Source organism: Leopardus geoffroyi, chromosome C1 (assembly GCF_018350155.1).
Source record: "Leopardus geoffroyi isolate Oge1 chromosome C1, O.geoffroyi_Oge1_pat1.0, whole genome shotgun sequence".
NCBI lineage: Eukaryota > Metazoa > Chordata > Mammalia > Carnivora > Felidae > Leopardus > Leopardus geoffroyi.
In genome coordinates, this window is record NC_059328.1 from 118,373,452 (window position 1) to 118,391,262 (window position 17,811).

Genomic DNA, 17,811 nt, shown 5'->3' on the forward strand with positions numbered 1-17,811 from the left:
GCATTTACCATGAATGGGTGTTGATTTCTGTGAAATGCCTTTTCCATATGAATTGAGACAATTTTCTTTACTTTTTAATATGGTCAACTACAGTGGTTTTTAAATTATAAACCGACTTTTTTCCTGAGATAAACCCTACTTGGTCTATTTTGTTAAGGATTTTTGAGTCTATGCACAAGAAGGGTATTAGTCTATAGTTTCTTTTCATATGAAATCTTTTGCTGGTTTTGGTATACCAGGGTAATACTAGTATCATTAAATGAGTTGGGAAGTGCTTCCTCCTATTCTATTTTCTGAAAGAGTTTGTATGGAACAATTATTTCTTCAGTAGATTTCCAAAATGAAGGCATCTGGCCCTGGATTTTTCTTCATGGGGAAGTTTTTAACTATAAAATAAAATCTTTTTCTTTTTTTTTTTTTTTTAAATTTTTTTTTCAACGTTTATTTATTTTGGGGACAGAGAGAGACAGAGCATGAACGGGGGAGGGGCAGAGAGAGAGGGAGACACAGAATCGGAAACAGGCTCCAGGCTCTGAGCCATCAGCCCAGAGCCTGACGCGGGGCTCGAACTCACGGACTGCGAGATCGTGACCTGGCTGAAGTCGGACGCTTAACCGACTGTGCCACCCAGGCGCCCCTAAAATCTTTTTCTTTTAGGGCTATTGAATTTATTTTTCTCTTCTTCAAGTCAAGAAAAGTCCCAAAGTGGAAATATTATGTAAGGTAACAACAGTAACACCTACCGCCACTGCTAATACAACATGTAGCTTCAATACTTAATCAAATGCTGTTTATGTGCCAGGCACTCACCATTCCATGTCCTTTACATTTACTGTCCTTGTAACCCACCTTAAGGTAGGAACTACCATTATCTTTTCTTAAACACGATTGAACTGAGGCTTAGAGAAACTAACTTGCCAAATCACAACACTAGTATGTGGTAGACTAGAAAGGGATTCAAACTCAAGTTGTCTGATTCCAGAGCCTGTATCATCATATTTCATATTTACTTTTATATACAAATATCATGCTTTATGTTTACACTAGGGGGAGAGGATAAATAACCAAAGCATGAACAATATTCCTCAAATCTTCTCAGGTTCTGTTCAAGGCTTGTGCCTGGGGACAGGATGGGTAAAGTGCATCTTCTCAACAAGATATTTTGAAATCCTAGTTGATAACATGACTTGGTGAGACGGGCTGCTGTCCTGATTTTAGTACAGAGGGTAAGTCTGAAAGTTAGGGAGCACCAAGGGAAAGCAGACTCTGACATAAACTTCATGGGGGCTGGTCCTTGAAGGCCTTGAAGGCTGTGAAGGGCATGGCATCCTTCACAGTGTCACAGCCAACTCCTTCACCTTGCAACTGTCACTACTGTGACATGCAACTTTACCAAACTGAAGTCAGATGGGTGGTGGGAAGTAGCAGACTGCTGAAGACCTGAAACCACAGACTTAGTATTGACAGGAATCTAAAAATCATTAGATTTTCTGGCTATAAAAATGGCAAAGATTAGGGACTCACTTCCACAGGAATTTGACTTTAAAAAAAGGGTTTCCTCCATCCAAGGGAAGGGAAGCAAAAATAATATAAAAACAGGGAGGGGGACAAAACATAAGAGACTCATAAATATGGAGAACAAACTGAGGGTTACTGGAGGGGTTGTGGGGGGGATGGGCTAAATGGGTAAGGGGCACTAAGGAATCTACTCCTGAAAACATTGTAGCACTATATGCTAATTTGGATGTAAATTATAAAAAAAAATTAAAATTAAAGGGAAAAAAAGTTTTCTGTTTAATTTTTTAAAAATTTGGGGCGCCTGGGTGGCGCAGTCGGTTAAGCGTCCGACTTCAGCCAGGTCACGATCTCACGGTCCATGAGTTCGAGCCCCACGTCAGGCTCTGGGCTGATGGCTCAGAGCCTGGAGCCTCTTTCCGATTCTGTGTCTCCCTCTCTCTCTGCCCCTCCCCCGTTCATGCTCTGTCTCTCTCTGTCCCAAAAATAAATAAACGTTGAAAAAAAAAAATTTTTTTTTTTTAAAAATTTATTTATTTATTTTGAGAGAGAGAGAGCAAGTGGGGAGGGGCAGAGAGAGGGAGAGAGGGAGAGAGGGAGAGAGGGAGAGAGGGAGAGAGAGAGAATTCCACGCAGCAGGCTCTGAGCTGACAGCACAGAGCCTGATGTGGGCTCGAACTCACGAATGGTGAGATCATGACCTGAGCTGAAATCAAGAGTCAGGTGCTTAATCGACTGAGCCACCCAGGTGCCCCTAACAAAAGTTAAAAAAAAAAAAAAAAAGTTCTTACACCCTACAGGGTCTTTACTCTCAATTTTTTATCCCATGACTGCCTCCTCTTAAACTAGCTTAGACTTAGACTTGGGAAGGCATTCTGCCATCCTGAGCCTGTTTCTGGGAACTACTCGCTATCTGCAATCACTAGCTAGGTCACCCTTATTTAACACTCATGTACTTTATGTGTCTTCAGGGTTCTCAGCTGTAAGTCTCATCTATTTCTGCTTCATCAGGACTCTCCCCATTAAAGGCAGCTTACCTTATGCACGGCTTCTACTTGAGCCTTCAAAATGTTACTCTTCAAGTCAGGAGGAACTCTCCTGGCGTTCAATCCTGGGCTCTCAATGGCATTATTAAGACATTTCTCAGTCAACTTCACCACCTCCTCCTAGATATTAAAAATACAGTGTAAGCAACTCTGGCGGGCTATAGTTATACAGAAATAGGAAAGGGGCTGATGAAAGTTCATATTCAGACAACCAGGATATCACGTGTCTTAAGCCTTCCTATCCTATTCCAGGAATAGTCCCCTCCCACCATAAGCAGTTTCAAACTAAGGACTCAATAGTCACAAACATGAAATACAAATTGGTAGAGATCTCTAGAAATCATCCAGCCCAACTTCCTGCCTTAAAGCTACTGAAGAACTGACTACATCATCTAGGACAGATGCCTGAGTTAAATCACACATGGAGAACATGTGCCATTTGCTGTAATTAACTTCAACCGGATTTTAGGTTAGGCCCTACACAGGCTAATCCCTGTAATTCTGGAGCTGTCATCAGGCAAATGATTTTGCTTGGGATTATGTTATATAGCCACAGTCACTCTCAGGTACAGACTTATGAAAATGACAGAATAAGGCACAAGTCCAGTCACTGAAGATCTTAATGAAAACATTATAAACAAACCATTATGAAAATAAATAAATGGAAGGAAACAAATTAAGAAGTTTAAATTATCTGTACTACAACTGATACCTTAAAATGAATGACTACAACAACAATTATCGTTATTATTACGTGCTTGCTATTTAAGGCTGATCTAAACAACAGACTGACTCTAAACATTTTCTTAGTCTCACACACAGCTTCTGTTCTGTAAAACAGGCTAGCTGCCATGTATGGGATTATATACTACACCATTCTTTCAGATTTGAAAAGATTTAATTAATGTGCTTATTCTGATTCGGTGTTTCTCAGTGTGGTTTCCACACATCTGCCTCCAGGTGGGCCCCTAAAATCTGAATGTTTAACAAGCTCCTCTATGTGATTCTAACATACATATAAGTCTGAGAATCACTATTCTGGACTAACTCTATGTCTGTAACTGCTTAGTGTTTGGAATGATTCCTATTAATTGCAGGAAGTTCCTTATATCCTTCTTCAATCATGACTAGTTCACACTGTATGATCCAGGAATCCCACTTCTGGGTATATATCCAAAGGAAACAAAATCACTATCTTGAGTAGGTATCTCCCTCCTGTGTTCACTGTAATATTATGCATAGTAGCCAAGATATGGAAACAACCTAAGCATCCATCGACGGATGAATGGAGTAAAAATGTGGTGAGTGTATGTACATATATGAAATATTATTTACGTTTAAAAACAAGGAAGTCTTAGCATAGCCAACATAGCCAATAATACTGTAGTAACTTTGTATGGTGACAGATAGTAACTACACTTATAGTGAGCATTTTATAATGCTTGTAATTGTAGAATCATTATGTTATACATTTGAAACTAATATAAAACTGCATGTCAACTATACTTCAGTTTTAAAAAAGAAGGAAAACTTGCCATTTGCAACAACATGCATTATGCTAAGTGAAACAAGTCAGAGAATGACAAATATTGCATGGTATTACTTATATGTGGACTCTAAACAAACGAAAAAATCCAACTCAGAAACAGAGTAGAATGGTGGTTGCCAGGGGCTTGAGGGTAGGAAAATAGGTAAAGCTTGGTAAAAAGGTACAAACTTTCAGTTATAAAATGAATTAAATTCTGAGAATCTAATGTATAGCATGGTGACTATAGCTAATTATACTGTTCTGAATACTTGAAATTTGCTAATTAAGCACTGTCACCAAAACCCAAAACAAAACAAAAAGGTAAATACGTGAGGTGATGGATATATTTATTAATTCAATTGTAGACATCATTTCACAATGTATATGTATATAAAATCATCACATTGTATTCCTTAAATATAATACAAATTCATTTGTCAATTATATCCTAATAGTAGGGAAAAATCATGGCTAATTCAAAATAGTTTGACATTTTCTTTTCAGAGTCAATTATGTTGCAGACTTGAGATTACTTGGTAATTATTGAAATTTGCAAGTTATAGGATTCTCAGAGCAACCTGCCTATATTACAAACAAAGACAAGAATTCAACACATATCTCACAAGTATAAACTGTCACCATCTCCCAATTTTTGCAAAAGTATAAAGGCTTTAAAATTGCCTATACTTCTGCCTATCACTTCCTTCCCAGGAAAATAATCAGATGATTGAAGGTATTTATTTATAAGGCTGTTTGTCACAGTACTGATTATGACAGTGAAAGTTAGCAATAATCTAAATGTCCAACAGGGAACTGAGTAAACACAATGGTGACACGGGCATGCAATTTAACTACTGTCTGTAATAGGTCATTGATAAAGAAAGATGTTTACAATTGATTAGTTTTAAAAAGCAATTGTCCCTGCACTTTTATTTTAAAAAAATACATCACATTTAAATGTTTGGAAATTATTTATCTTAAAAACGTCAACTGTAGTTATCTCCTAGCAGTGAATAACGGAAGATTTAAAATTTCCTGCTTTTAAAAATCTGTATCTTCTATAATTATGATGTATGAGAACATTAAAAAATTACTGATATACAGTTGAGTGTAACAGCTTTAAAACACTTTCACTTCCTTTTATTATAATACATAATTCCAGTGGCAGCCAGTTACTATGCCACTGATAGTCCATCTTGGAAGGCCACAAGAAAAGCTCTCCACTCTCCCCCTATTTGCCTAAAAGCAGAACATAAACTTACAAAAGTATCCCTCCTCCCCACTCCACCAAGGACAAAGATTAATCCCTGGGGACTTCAGACCCTTCTCAATGAAAAGCAAGGAATCAAATCTGCGTAACAACCTTACTCTTATTTATCAGACTTTTCCTTATAACTTTCTCGTAACTGGCTTCCCCTACATCTTTCAACTCTAGCTGAAGGTGGTATTCAAGCAGGAATTCTAAGCTGTCTCTGAGAGTTATTCATTTTTCCCTGGGTTAGGAAACTTGTTTTTCTCTTGTTACTCGGTCTTTTGTCACAGAGGTCTCAGCCAAGAACTCAAGAGGGTACGGGGAAAATTATTTACCAATTATTGCCAAGCAGGAAATATTTGCCTTTGCATTCATAAAAAGTATAATTTCTACTTACTAATTACATGATATGTAACAGCTCACTGATTTCTGGAGAAGTATGGCCGTTGCACAGCTAATGTCTGAAGACTGCCTCCATTTCCAAAGGGAAGTTAGACTTATTCACATACCTTCTGTGTCCACTGCCCTGTGTCCAGGGCAGATGTAAAGAAAGTTAACTACTTGTAATCTGAGGGTTGATGGGGACGGGGGGTGGGAAGGTGGAAAAAATGTGAGATGGCCATTGAGGAAGGTACTTGCTGGGATGAGTAGTGGCTGTTGTATGTAAGTGATGAATTGTGGGAATCTACTCCTGAAGCTAAGACTACAATGTATACACTATATGTTAGCTAATGGGACAACAGATTATTATAAGAAAGAAAGAAAGAAAGAAAGAAAGAAAGAAAGAAAGAAAGAAAGAAAGAAAGGTAGGTAGGTAATGACTTGCAGAAGCAAGTGAAATGGTGTTACTTATGTCAAGGATAAAAATGGAGATGATCAACATACGTACATGAAGGAAATCTGACAAGAATTTGCAGTTCTAAAAAAAAAAAAAAATTTACAGTTCTTCTCAGAAATCAGCAGAGAAAACCAGACAACTTCTAAATGCCAAGCTAGTTCACACCATCTCTGGACTTCCCTGTTCCTCTGAGTCAGCTATCCTGATCCAAATAAAACAGGACCACTAAGCAATCAATCAGCTGGGAGAAAAAAAAAAAAAAAAAACTTCTATATTTATCCCATAAACAATTCGTCTGCGTGAGCAACTCAGGACTCATTGCTCCTGCAGCCGTCAGGTCCCTGGCTTGCAGACTGAAACCTTAAAATAAACTCATTTTTCTGTTTTGTTTTATTCTGTGTGCCAAGTTTGGCTTTTGAGATAGTTCTTGGTTATACCTTTTCAAGTCTGGATACAAGCAAATCAAAAGGGTAAAAATGACAGATTATTCCAAATCATATATGGTGGCAACCTGTTGCAGATTAAATTCTTAACTATTAAGAGAAGAGGTCAGCAAAGTATAACTCACAGGTCAAATCTAGCCCACCACCTGCTTTTGTAAATAAAATTTACTGGAACACAGCCATGCTCATTCCTATGTGGTTGCTTTTGTGCTGCAACGCCAGAGTAGTTGTAACAGAGACAGTATGGTTGGCAAGACTAAAATACTTACTATCTGACCCTTCATGGAAATAGCCCGCCAATTCCTAGTCAATAGAATACAGTTGTCATGCCCTACTTTTAATTCTTTTCCCAAAAAAGACCAGTTGCTAAAGGCCATGCATGTCTTTTTTTTTTTCTGATACTTTTCTTTCAATTTTTTTTTTTTTTTAACATTTATTTATTTTTGAGACAGAGACACAGCATGAACGGGGGAAGGGCAGAGAGAGAGGGAGACACAGAATCCGAAGCAGGCTCCAGGCTCTGAGCCATCAGCCCAGAGCCCGACGCGGGGCTCGAACTCACGGACCGCGAGATCGTGACCTGAGCTGAAGTCGGACGCTTAACCGACTGAGCCACCCAGGCGCCCCTCAATTTTTTTTTTTTATAATTTACATCCAAATTAGTTAGCATACAGTGCAACAGTGATTTCAGGAGTGGATTCCTTAGTGCCCCTTACCCATTTACCCCATCCTCCCTCCCACAACCCCTCCAATAACCCTCAGTTTGCTCTCCATGGGCCATGCATGTCTTAATTAGGCCACCTGTCCCCACTAATAAATGCAGTTTAACTTTCGTTACTTTAAGCATTTTTTTGGAAGATTTTATTTTTAAGTAATCTCTACACCTGACATGGGGCTCGAATTCACAACTCTGAGATCAAGAGTTGCACACTCCACCAACTGAGCCAGACAGGCACCCCTTTTTAAGCACTTTTTTTGCTGACTGAAGAACAAGAAAAAAATGATTTCTAAAATGAAATCTGGAGATAAAGAAAATCTTGGAATTGCCTCAGGTAATTAAGAGGAGGAAAGTAACTTGAAAAATCTATAGATCTTGATCCAGCATAAGCCCTAAAGGACTTCAAACACATAGGTCAAGCACAGAAACTGTGAATAAATTTTAAAAAGAGGAGGTACAAAAAAGAGGGAAGAACCCCAACAATGACACTTAATCACAGCATCTCAAGGTTGGACAGAATGATCAGTTCCTCCAACCACCAAAAGAGCCCATAATGTGGTTAATTTATCTTTGCCTGAGGAACTCCCCACATTGAAGAATGTGCTGCTTTCTTGGGAAATTACTGTTAGGAAATGATTCCTTCCTTCCTTCCTTCCTTCCTTCCTTCCTTCCTTCCTTCCTTCCTTCCTTCCTTCCTCTCTTTCTCTCTCCCTCTCTCTTTCTTTCCCTTCCTTCCTTTCTTTTTTGTTAGAGATTTTATTTTTAAGTAATTTCTACATCCAATGTGGGGCTTGAACTCACAACCCCAAGATCAAGAGTCACACACCCCACTGAATGAGCCAGCCAGGTACCCCAGAAAATGTTTCTCTTATCAAGGTGACACCTGCACACCTCTTACATACTTGCTGACCTCAACTCTTCTCGGAGGCTATTAAAACAGGTTACACTAATGCCTCTTTCACATAATACCTCTTCAGATATCTAAAATGCCCTTCCTGGGGCACCTGATTGGTTCAGTCGGTTAAGCGTTCAACTTCAGCTCAGGTCATGATCCCGGTTTGTGAGTTCAAGCCTTGCATCAGGCTCTGTGCTGACAGCTCACAGCCTGGAGCCTGCTTCGGATCCTGTGTCTCCCTCTTTCTCTGTCCCCTGCTTGCACTCTGTCTCTGTCTCTCAACAATAAATAAACATTAAAAAAATTAAAAAAATAATTTTTTTTAATGTTTATTTATTGTTGAGAGACAGAGAGAGGCAGAGTGCATATGGGGGAGGAATGCAGAGGGCAGAGAGAGAGGGAGACATAGAATCTGAAGCAGGTTCCAGGCTCTGAGCTGTCAGCACAGAGCCCGACATGGAGCTCCAACTCACAAATCTAGAGATCATGACATGAGCCGAAGTCAGGTGCTCAACCGACTGAGCCTCCCAGGCGCCCCCCGTCAAAAAAATTTTTTTAAATAAAATGCTATTTCCTGAGACTACTGATCCTTAGTTGTAACTTAGCTCTAAGAGCTTTCACCATTTAGTTCCTTCTCTTCTCAAACTGCTTTATTTTCCTAAATCAGTTTTGAAGAGTGCTACCCAGAAATGACTATAATAATACTATGTTTGGACCTCCCTTTTTAAACTTTGGTTAATATAACAGAGATGTTCTGCCAGTCACACTTCAAACCACATTTACATATTCCTAAAACACTTTTTTACACATGCTTGTGTTATATTCTACCTCTCTATCATAATCCTGTATTTTCAGATTTATAACATATATTCTTATATATAGTGCATCATTCCAGCCTGTCAGTCTTCATGGATCCTGATATTGCCTTCCAAAAACTGTATTTCTTAGCTGTTTTCTTTCATCTTATTAGTTTATCTTACAGAAAGTAAACAATAAACACGTTTGTAGAACTGAATCAACAGTGTATCAGGGTGTCAAGGGACTGCATCAATCCTGGGTAATGTAGGCCTCCCATGGCATGAGGTCCCTCTAAAATGGGTTCTCAAGACATGAGTTTGAAGCCAACTCTGCTGCCAGTAGTGCTAGTCTGAGCCTAACATTCTGTCACTGGCTTACAGCTTCTCAGTTCCACAATTCTTAGAGCTAATCATCCAAAATTGGTCCTTTGCTTTACCATAATGTATTTTATTTACAGGTTTTTCATTCTAAGATTACTTTAATTAGTAAAGCTTTTATCAAGATTAATTTGCATTCCCTAAGAAAATGTGATCTACTGATGATAAAGGTAGAGAAATCAGACTGGATTAAAAATGTATCATATATATAAAACAGGAATCAAACTTGTATACAGCACTCTAGTTATAAAGAGGTCTCTTATTTTTTTTTTAATACAACACTGAGTTCTTTCTTGTTATTCCTGCCTGGCATTGATTAATCTCACTAAATATTAGCTATCATTTTTTCTAGCTATGTGAACCCCAGAATGTTCCTTTACGGCAGCCACTGTCCTTTACCTAACCTACTCTTACACTCCCTTTCCTATCCTGAACCCACACTCCTGTTCGTTCTTCAAGTCTTCAAGATTAATTTAACAGATTCTCTGCTTTGGAGGCTCAGTGATATTATAATAAGACATGCAGGGAATTTTACAAAAGAAACACATTGCTATTCAGTGGATTTGCATGAACTCCTTTCCAGTGTAACAATCATTCCTCTTCTCCCACCCTATGCCCAGCAAGATTCATCATTCTCCTTCAGGTTCATTCTAGTCCTTCATTAAATTCTTCTCAAATTAATTGCTAACCATCTAAAGCTTTCATCTAGAGCTTTCAATTAACCCTCTGTCTCTGACCCTGCATTCCCCTACCTATAGAGATAGTAAAAACAACGGACGATATGAAAGCAAACAGATCAATATAATTGAAAAATACTGAGGGGTCAAGAAAATGAAAGCCTTTCTGGAATTTAATCAGCTTGTAAAAGACATTCCTAAGCAAAAACAGAAAAAGGAAAAAGAAAACCAAGTTGGATTCAAAAAGATAGCTTGAACAATGACAAGAAAGAAGAAAATCACTCTCTCTGTTATACTGGTCTCTGAAGAAATTCCAGCTAGTTATCCAAGGATGAAAGAACACTACAAATCAGCTGGTCCCTTTTCCTCTTTAAAACCAAAACAAAATTAATTCAACAGATCCTTGTTATCTGTTGTCTATATATGGAAAAAAGGGTGTCTCCAGATCATTATCTAAAATTTACTCTTCCATTTAGTAGGGACACCTAGTAGCTGACACAGTAAATTATTTTTACCTCATCTGATCTATTTTTAATTATCTCTATAAGTTATTTAAGAAAAATTTTAAATTACACTCAAACAATGAACTAAAGTTTAATATGTTAAATTGGGATGCACCCCCCACCTCACACCTAAAACTCCAAGGGCACAGGGTGGTAAAAGTTATGAAGGACAAAGCTGAAGCATCTCAAGTTCCATTCTCTTCCTTGTTTATAGGACAGAGCAGCTCCTGTTTGAACAAATCCTTCTGTAATTCTGAAAGGCTTTCAACTGGTTCTTCAACTATAGCACAACCCATTGAATAGAATTAGAAAGAGGATGGGCCGAATCAAAAGAACAAGTTTAAAGCAACCACAACACTTTGCATGTGTGTTTAAAAACACTCAGGAGATGACTTTACAGTTCCTATCATGGCCCAAGTTTCTTCCTTTCCTCCAGAACATACATGAACTGTGCTTTTTAAAGAGATCTGTAAGAAGTCCACACAAACACACATTCCCCAGCAAAAGAAGAGAGAAAGCATCAGCTTTGGAAAGCAGGGATTTCCAGAAGGTCTGAAGATGTGTACAGGTATATGAGGGAGAAATCTGAATACCTGGTTGTTGATGTTGACATCAACGCTGGGACGGGAGGACGGCAATAGACTGCTTTCCAACTCAAGGTGTCTGAGCTTCTCTGAGGCATCTTTTAATGCTGGGAAAAAAATGGTAACATGGCCCCTTAGTCTGTCAATCTGTCACAGCTGTGTGAGGTAATACACTTAAGTTTTTTTCCCCAATACCAGTTACCAAAAATTAAGTGGAATAATCCAGATGACCACAGAATAAATACATTTTCTTTCTAGAACCAGGTAACTATTAATTTAAAAGTTAACCCAAACAGGGGCGCCTGGGTAGCTCAGTCAGTTAAGCGTCCAACTTTGGCTCAGGTCATGATCTTGTAGTTTGTGGGTTCAAGCCCCGCCCTCATCGGGCTCTGTGATGACAGCTCAGAGTCTGGAGCCCACTTCGGATTCTGTGTCTCCTTCTCTCTCTGCCTCTCCCCCGCTCGTGCTCTGTCTTAAAAATGAACATTAAGGGGCGCCTGGGTGGCGCAGTCGGTTAAGCGTCCGACTTCAGCCAGGTCACGATCTCGCGGTCCGTGAGTTCGAGCCCCGCGTCGGGCTCTGGGCTGATGGCTCGGAGCCTGGAGCCTGTTTCCGATTCTGTGTCTCCCTCTCTCTCTGCCCCTCCCCCGTTCATGCTCTGTCTCTCTCTGTCCCAAAAATAAATAAACGTTGAAAAAAAAAAAAAATGAACATTAAAAAAAAAAAAAGAGCGTGTTGGGGAGCCTGGGTGGCTCCGTCGGTTAAGCATCCAACTTCGGCTCAGGTCATGATCTCATGGTTCGTGGGTTCGAGCCCCGTGTTAGGCTCTGTGCTAACAGCTCAGAGCCTGGAGCCTGCTTTAGATTCTGTGTTTCCCTCTCTCTCTGCCCCTCCCCCACTTGCACTCTGTCTCTCTCTGTCTCTCAAAAATGAATAAACATTAAAAAAAAAATTTTTTTTTTAAAGTGTGGGTAACTAAGTCCCAGTTGGCCTTTAAAAGTTAACCCAAACAGGAACATTGCCCTGTATCTACAGTACTCCTAGAAAGCCACTGGATATGGAATCTCAAGAGCATGTGCAGTTAAGAAGGCTTACCAGCCAAAATATCTGAAGAAAAGGCAGAGAACACCTGTGACACGATCCTTCCACAACCACAACCCAAGCTCCTCCTGCCGACCTCAGTACTTTGCCTTGCCACTTTCTTTCCTCGGCCCTGACTATACGCTGCCTAAAACTATACTTTTATGAAGCAAACAGATGGAGGACATACATTTATTCATTGACTGATACAACATATTATGTATTGATAACACAGGTGCAATGCAGGAAAAGCCTTTTGTCTCTCTTATGTTCCACCTAGCTGCAAAACACATTACAAATAAAGTTCTCTAACCACTGAAAAGATAATATATTAAATACAATTGAGCTTTAAACGAACTCTATTTAAATTAGCCACTCTGTAATAATCTTATTTTGCAGGGACTAATCTGGTATGAGTTTGAATTTTCACACAGTCTCGTGATAGAGCAAGCTGTTGAATGCCTAATTTTTTTTTTTTAATTTTAACATTTACTTATTTTTGAGAGACAGAGAGAAGCAGAGCATGAGCAGGGGAGGGACAGAGAGACAGAGATACAGAATCTGAAGCAGGCTCCAGGCTCTGAGGTGTTTGTTAGCACAGAACCCAATGCGGGGCTTGAACTCACAAACTGCAAGACCATGACCTGAGCTGAAGTCGGATGCTCAACCAACTAAGCCACACATTAAAACCAGATAGGGAGCTTTTAAGGAATACTGATTCCCAGAGCTGATCCTAGTACAATGATAACAGAATTTCCAGAGATAGTTTTCCAGTACTGGCAGTTCTTAAAACTTTCCCAGTAATTTTAACGTACAAAATCACAAATTCAACACTGATCTTCCCCAAATCCTCCATTTTCGTTTATGTACTTTAATTGCCATCTCCTGGTTTTCTTAACGCTTCTTTATGCGATACTAAATTTTAAACATGATGATGTTGAGACCACAAATACTTTAGCTTATGCTGATAACTTAATACCCCCCAAAATTGGGTTCTGGGTGGGGGTGGGGGTTCTGGCTGAAATAAAGCTTCTTGTGCTACTTCTGTTTGTCTGAGGAACATCCTAAAATTACAGGATAAGATGTTTTTAAAAAAGTTACCATGTATAGCTACTTACCTATGTGAATCAGGATTTTGATATTATAGCCAAAAGAAAATACAGAATAAATTGGATACCAAGATTATAAAACCTTAATTCCTAATATCAAAACACTCTATTTTCATTGAGTGACTCAACATGTTATAAATGTGAACTCAGTAAGTCTTATTAATGAAACCCCCATGCTACACAAGAATTTCTTCTGTCACAACTTCAACATCATTTAAGCTCTGTTTGAATACCTTCTGTAATGAGGGGCTCACTTCCTGTTAGGTATCTTAACTTTTAAAAAGTTAAGCAGCACTCTTTCTGGATTATTTATTTTTGTGGGTCTGGAACAACGTCCTCATTAATAACAAAATACTTCCTAGGAGCTAATGGAATGTCCGAACATCTATTAAATCCTGTGTTATAGGAAATCTTTAAGGAAATTTTCTCTTAATTTCCACTTAAGAAACAAAGTAAAAAAAGCAAGTTTGAAAATTCATGAATGCTTAGGGTTCCTGGGTGACTCAGTCGGTTAAGGTGCTGACTTCAGCTCAGGTCATGATCTCTCAGTTCACGAGTTCAAACCCTGCGTCAAGCTCTGTGCTGGCAGCTCAGAGTCTGGAGCCTGCTTTGGATTCTGTGTCTCCCTCTCTCTCTGTCCGCCTCCACGCCCCCCCCCACCCCCCGCTTGTGCTCTCTCTCCAAAAATAAACATTAAAAAGAAAAAAGAAAATTCATGAATGTTTAATGACTTATAAATGACACAAATGTTTAATTTTTTTTTTAATGTTTTTATTTATTTTTGAGACAGAGAGAGGCAGAGCATGAGCAGGGGAGGGGCAGACAGAGAGGGAGACACAGAATCCGAGGCAGGTTCCAGGCTCTGCACTGTCAGCACCGAGCCCAACGCGGGGCTCAAACTCACGGACTGTGAGATCATGACCTGAGCCGAAGCTGGACGCTCAACCGACTGAGCCACCCAGGCGCCCCAAATGACACAAATGTTTAATTGTCCCAATTATGTAATCTTAACAATTTCAATGGACCCTTAAGCCAAAAACAGGCAAGAAGGCATAACTATTCTTCCTTAAATTTTAAAATTCAACTATTGCATAAAACATTCTTGAAGGAACTGATTTAAATAGCTCACTTCAAAGGGATGTAAAATAAAAAGTTGTCCTTGATGTTATACAGAACATTTACTTACTCTCACACTCCTCTTTAGGTTCCTCTAATCCAGTTTGCCCGGTGACTGTGTTAACTTCATCTGGCACTTGGGGTGTTTCCAGAGTGTCAGGTGCCCCAATTAGATCATCAATGGTTGTTTCCATTAAGTCTGGACTATCTAGCAAATCAATATTCAGAGGCAAGCTGTAAGGGTGAAAGAAAACTAACTTAGATCAAGAAATTTATCATGAATTTAAATACTAACAAAAATATCCTATGAAAACAGAAATCCATGTAAGAGTTCATATCCCAACTGATTTAGTCATCTGTCAAAACGTTTTGGGCAGACTTCTCTTCCAGCCAAAAATGGCATAAAAGGGACTAGATTTAGCACCCCCCCTCCCCATACCCCAAAATAACTGAAGGAGAAGAAAAGAAACTATTTTTAAGATATTTCGGCATCAGATAACACAGGCGATTTGGAAAACAAAGATGGTAAGCTCTATGACGGCCTTGAGAGAATTCCCATGTAATGGTGCAGAGGTGAAATGAGACTGGGCATGGAGGACCTAAGCTGAGAAGATGAGGCTCACTCTGGGCTACAGGGCCTACTTCCACAGACTGTAAAACACATAATTCACAGGGTACTGAATACTCAGAAAGGTCTTGCCTCAGTAGTGAAGAATAATTAACCCACACTGGGCATGGCAATGGACCCACCTAACATATCATAAAAATAAGACCTGAAATGCTCATATTGTTTCTAAGTAACAATTGCATCCCAAAATAAAGCTCAAGAAGATTTACAAGAATATAAAATTATCTAGCATCCAACAAAGTAAATTTCACAATATCAGGCATCCACTGAAAGATTACCAAAAAAAAAAAAAAAAAAAAAAAAAAAAAAAAAAAATTTGCAAATTTAACAGAATAGTTAATCAATAGAAATTAATGTTAGGATTCGCAGAGAAAGACATTAAAACAGTTATTGTAACTACTCTATGTTCATAAAGTTAGGCAGAGACCTAGAAAATATAAAAGACCCAAATCAAACTTCTTGAGATAACAGAGATGAAAAATATATTGAATGGGATTGACAAGAGATTTGAAATTAGAAAAGGCACTGAATTTGAAAGCACAGCAACAGAAATTATAAAAAATGGAAAACACAGAGAAAAAAGAATCCCTCCAAAATGAAAAGAATATCAGTTAGTTGTGGGACAAGCAGTGTACTTTATGAATAATTGGAATCCCAAAGTGGGAGTGGGACCAAACAAATAGTTAGAGAAATAACAGCTGAAGTCTTTCTAAATATGATGAAAACTGTAAACCCACAGATCTAAGAATCTCAACAAACCCTGAACACAAGCAATATAAAGAAAACTATACCAGAGCATGTTATAATCAAACTACTTAAAACCAATGATAAAAAGAAAATCTTAAAAGCAGACTAAGCCATTATGTGGTCAGAGGCATAAAGATAAAGATAAAAGCAGATTTCTCATCAGAAACAATGCAAACTAGAGGGCAGAAGGGGAATATATTGAAATCACTGAAAGAAGAAAAAAAAACCCTACCAACCCAAATTTTACATCTAGCATAAAAAGCTTTAAAAAGCAAAGGAAAAGTTAGGCATATACCAAAGAAAAACGAAAACATACATCCACACAAAAATTGTACACAAATGTTCAGAGCAGCGTTATTCCTAACAGCCAAAAAGTGGAAACAACTAAATGCCCATCAACTGAAGAATGGATAAGATGTAATACAGCCACAGAATGGAATACTAATCAGCAATACAAAGGTGTGAAGTACTGATCAATGGTACAACACGATGACCCTTGAAAACCTGATGTTAAGGGGAAAAATTCAGACACAAAATACCATCTATGGTAGGAGTCCACTTATATGAAATGTCTAGAATAGGCATATCCATAAAGATAGAAAACAGATTTGTGGTGGTCAAGGGATGAAGGAGGGATCAGGGAGGAATGCAGACTCACTGTTGTGGTGTAAGGCATGAAATTAAGATTCAATATTAACTGCTGCCTTGACACATTGGGCCTCGCAGGGCTCCAAATGCCTAACCGTGAGTTCCCCTACTCTTAACCAGATATGTGCCCCACCCCATCCTGTGGAAAAGTTGCTTGGGCACCTGGCTGGCTCACTTGGCAGAGCATGTAACTCTTGATCTCAGGGTTTGAGTTCAAGCCCATGTTGAATATAAAGATTACTTCAAATAAAATCTAAGAAAGAAAAGAAAGAAAAGAAAGAAAGAAAGAAAGTTCCCCATGCAGCTGTACTAGCTGCATTCTACTTGGTTTTTAACTTAATGAGTTTTGCTTCCTTGCCAGCCTATGAAATTATTTGAACAAGTAATCACACCTTCTAGTGGGAACCAGGGGTCACCTCATCCTCATGTTACTATAAAGGCTGCCTCCCACAGCCCATGTTTGTTCACCTTGATCCCAAGTACAACACCCATGTGGCCCTGTATGTTGTGAGGTTTTCCCCTCCGTTGAGCTGTGAGTATATGTAACTAATACATTGCTATCTCATCTGTCCCATGTTGGATGTTGTATGCTCAGTCATCTTGTGGTATTTAGGGTAGGGGATCTCTCCCAAACATGAGAGTGAATAGGAACTGATCAGAACAACTGCTAAAGGGTATGGGGTTTCTTTTAGGGGGACAAAAATGTCCCAAAATAAAACTGTGATAAAGGCTATAAAATCCTACGAATGTATTAAAAACACTATTTTTTTTAAAGAAAGATTTTCTTTTTTGTGTGTTTATTTATTTTGAGAGAGAGAGAGAGAGAGCGCACAAACATGCACATGAGAGAGAATTGAGCAGGAGAGGGCCAGAAAGAAAGGGAGAGAGAGAGGGAATCCCAAGCAGTCTCAGCACGGAGATCTGTGTTGAGCTGGATGCAGGGCTCAATCTCACAATCATGAGATCCTGACCTGAGCCAAGATCAAGAGTCGGATACTTAACCAACAGAGCCATTCAGATGCCCTTGAATGTTCACTTTAAATGGGTGAATGGTATAGTATGTGAATTATATCTTTTTTTTTTTTAATTTTTTTTTTCAACGTTTATTTATTTTTGGGACAGAGAGAGACAGAGCATGAACGGGGGAGGGGCAGAGAGAGAGGGAGACACAGAATCGGAAACAGGCTCCAGGCTCTGAGCCATCAGCCCAGAGCCCGACGCGGGGCTCGAACTCACGGACCGCGAGATCGTGACCTGGCTGAAGTCGGACGCTTAACCGACTGCGCCACCCAGGCGCCCCTGTGAATTA

At 39.1% G+C, this 17,811-nt stretch overlaps 1 protein-coding gene across 5 annotated transcripts in view; it reads right to left on the reverse strand.

Moving 5' to 3' along the window:
- EPB41L5 (erythrocyte membrane protein band 4.1 like 5) overlaps positions 1-17,811 on the reverse strand; it is a 142,822-nt gene that overhangs the window by 25,032 nt on the left and 99,979 nt on the right. For 4 of the 5 annotated variants that reach the window (XM_045479505.1, XM_045479503.1, XM_045479504.1 and 1 more), the window contains exons 17-19: positions 14,550-14,713; positions 11,184-11,281; positions 2,553-2,681 (exon numbers count right to left, since the gene is read on the reverse strand). In XM_045479505.1, coding sequence (XP_045335461.1) covers positions 2,553-2,681; positions 11,184-11,281; positions 14,550-14,713 — 391 coding nt within the window. Of the gene's footprint in view, positions 1-2,552; positions 2,682-11,183; positions 11,282-14,549; positions 14,714-17,811 lie in introns of those variants that run through there. The other variant, XM_045479508.1, reaches the window with a different exon arrangement.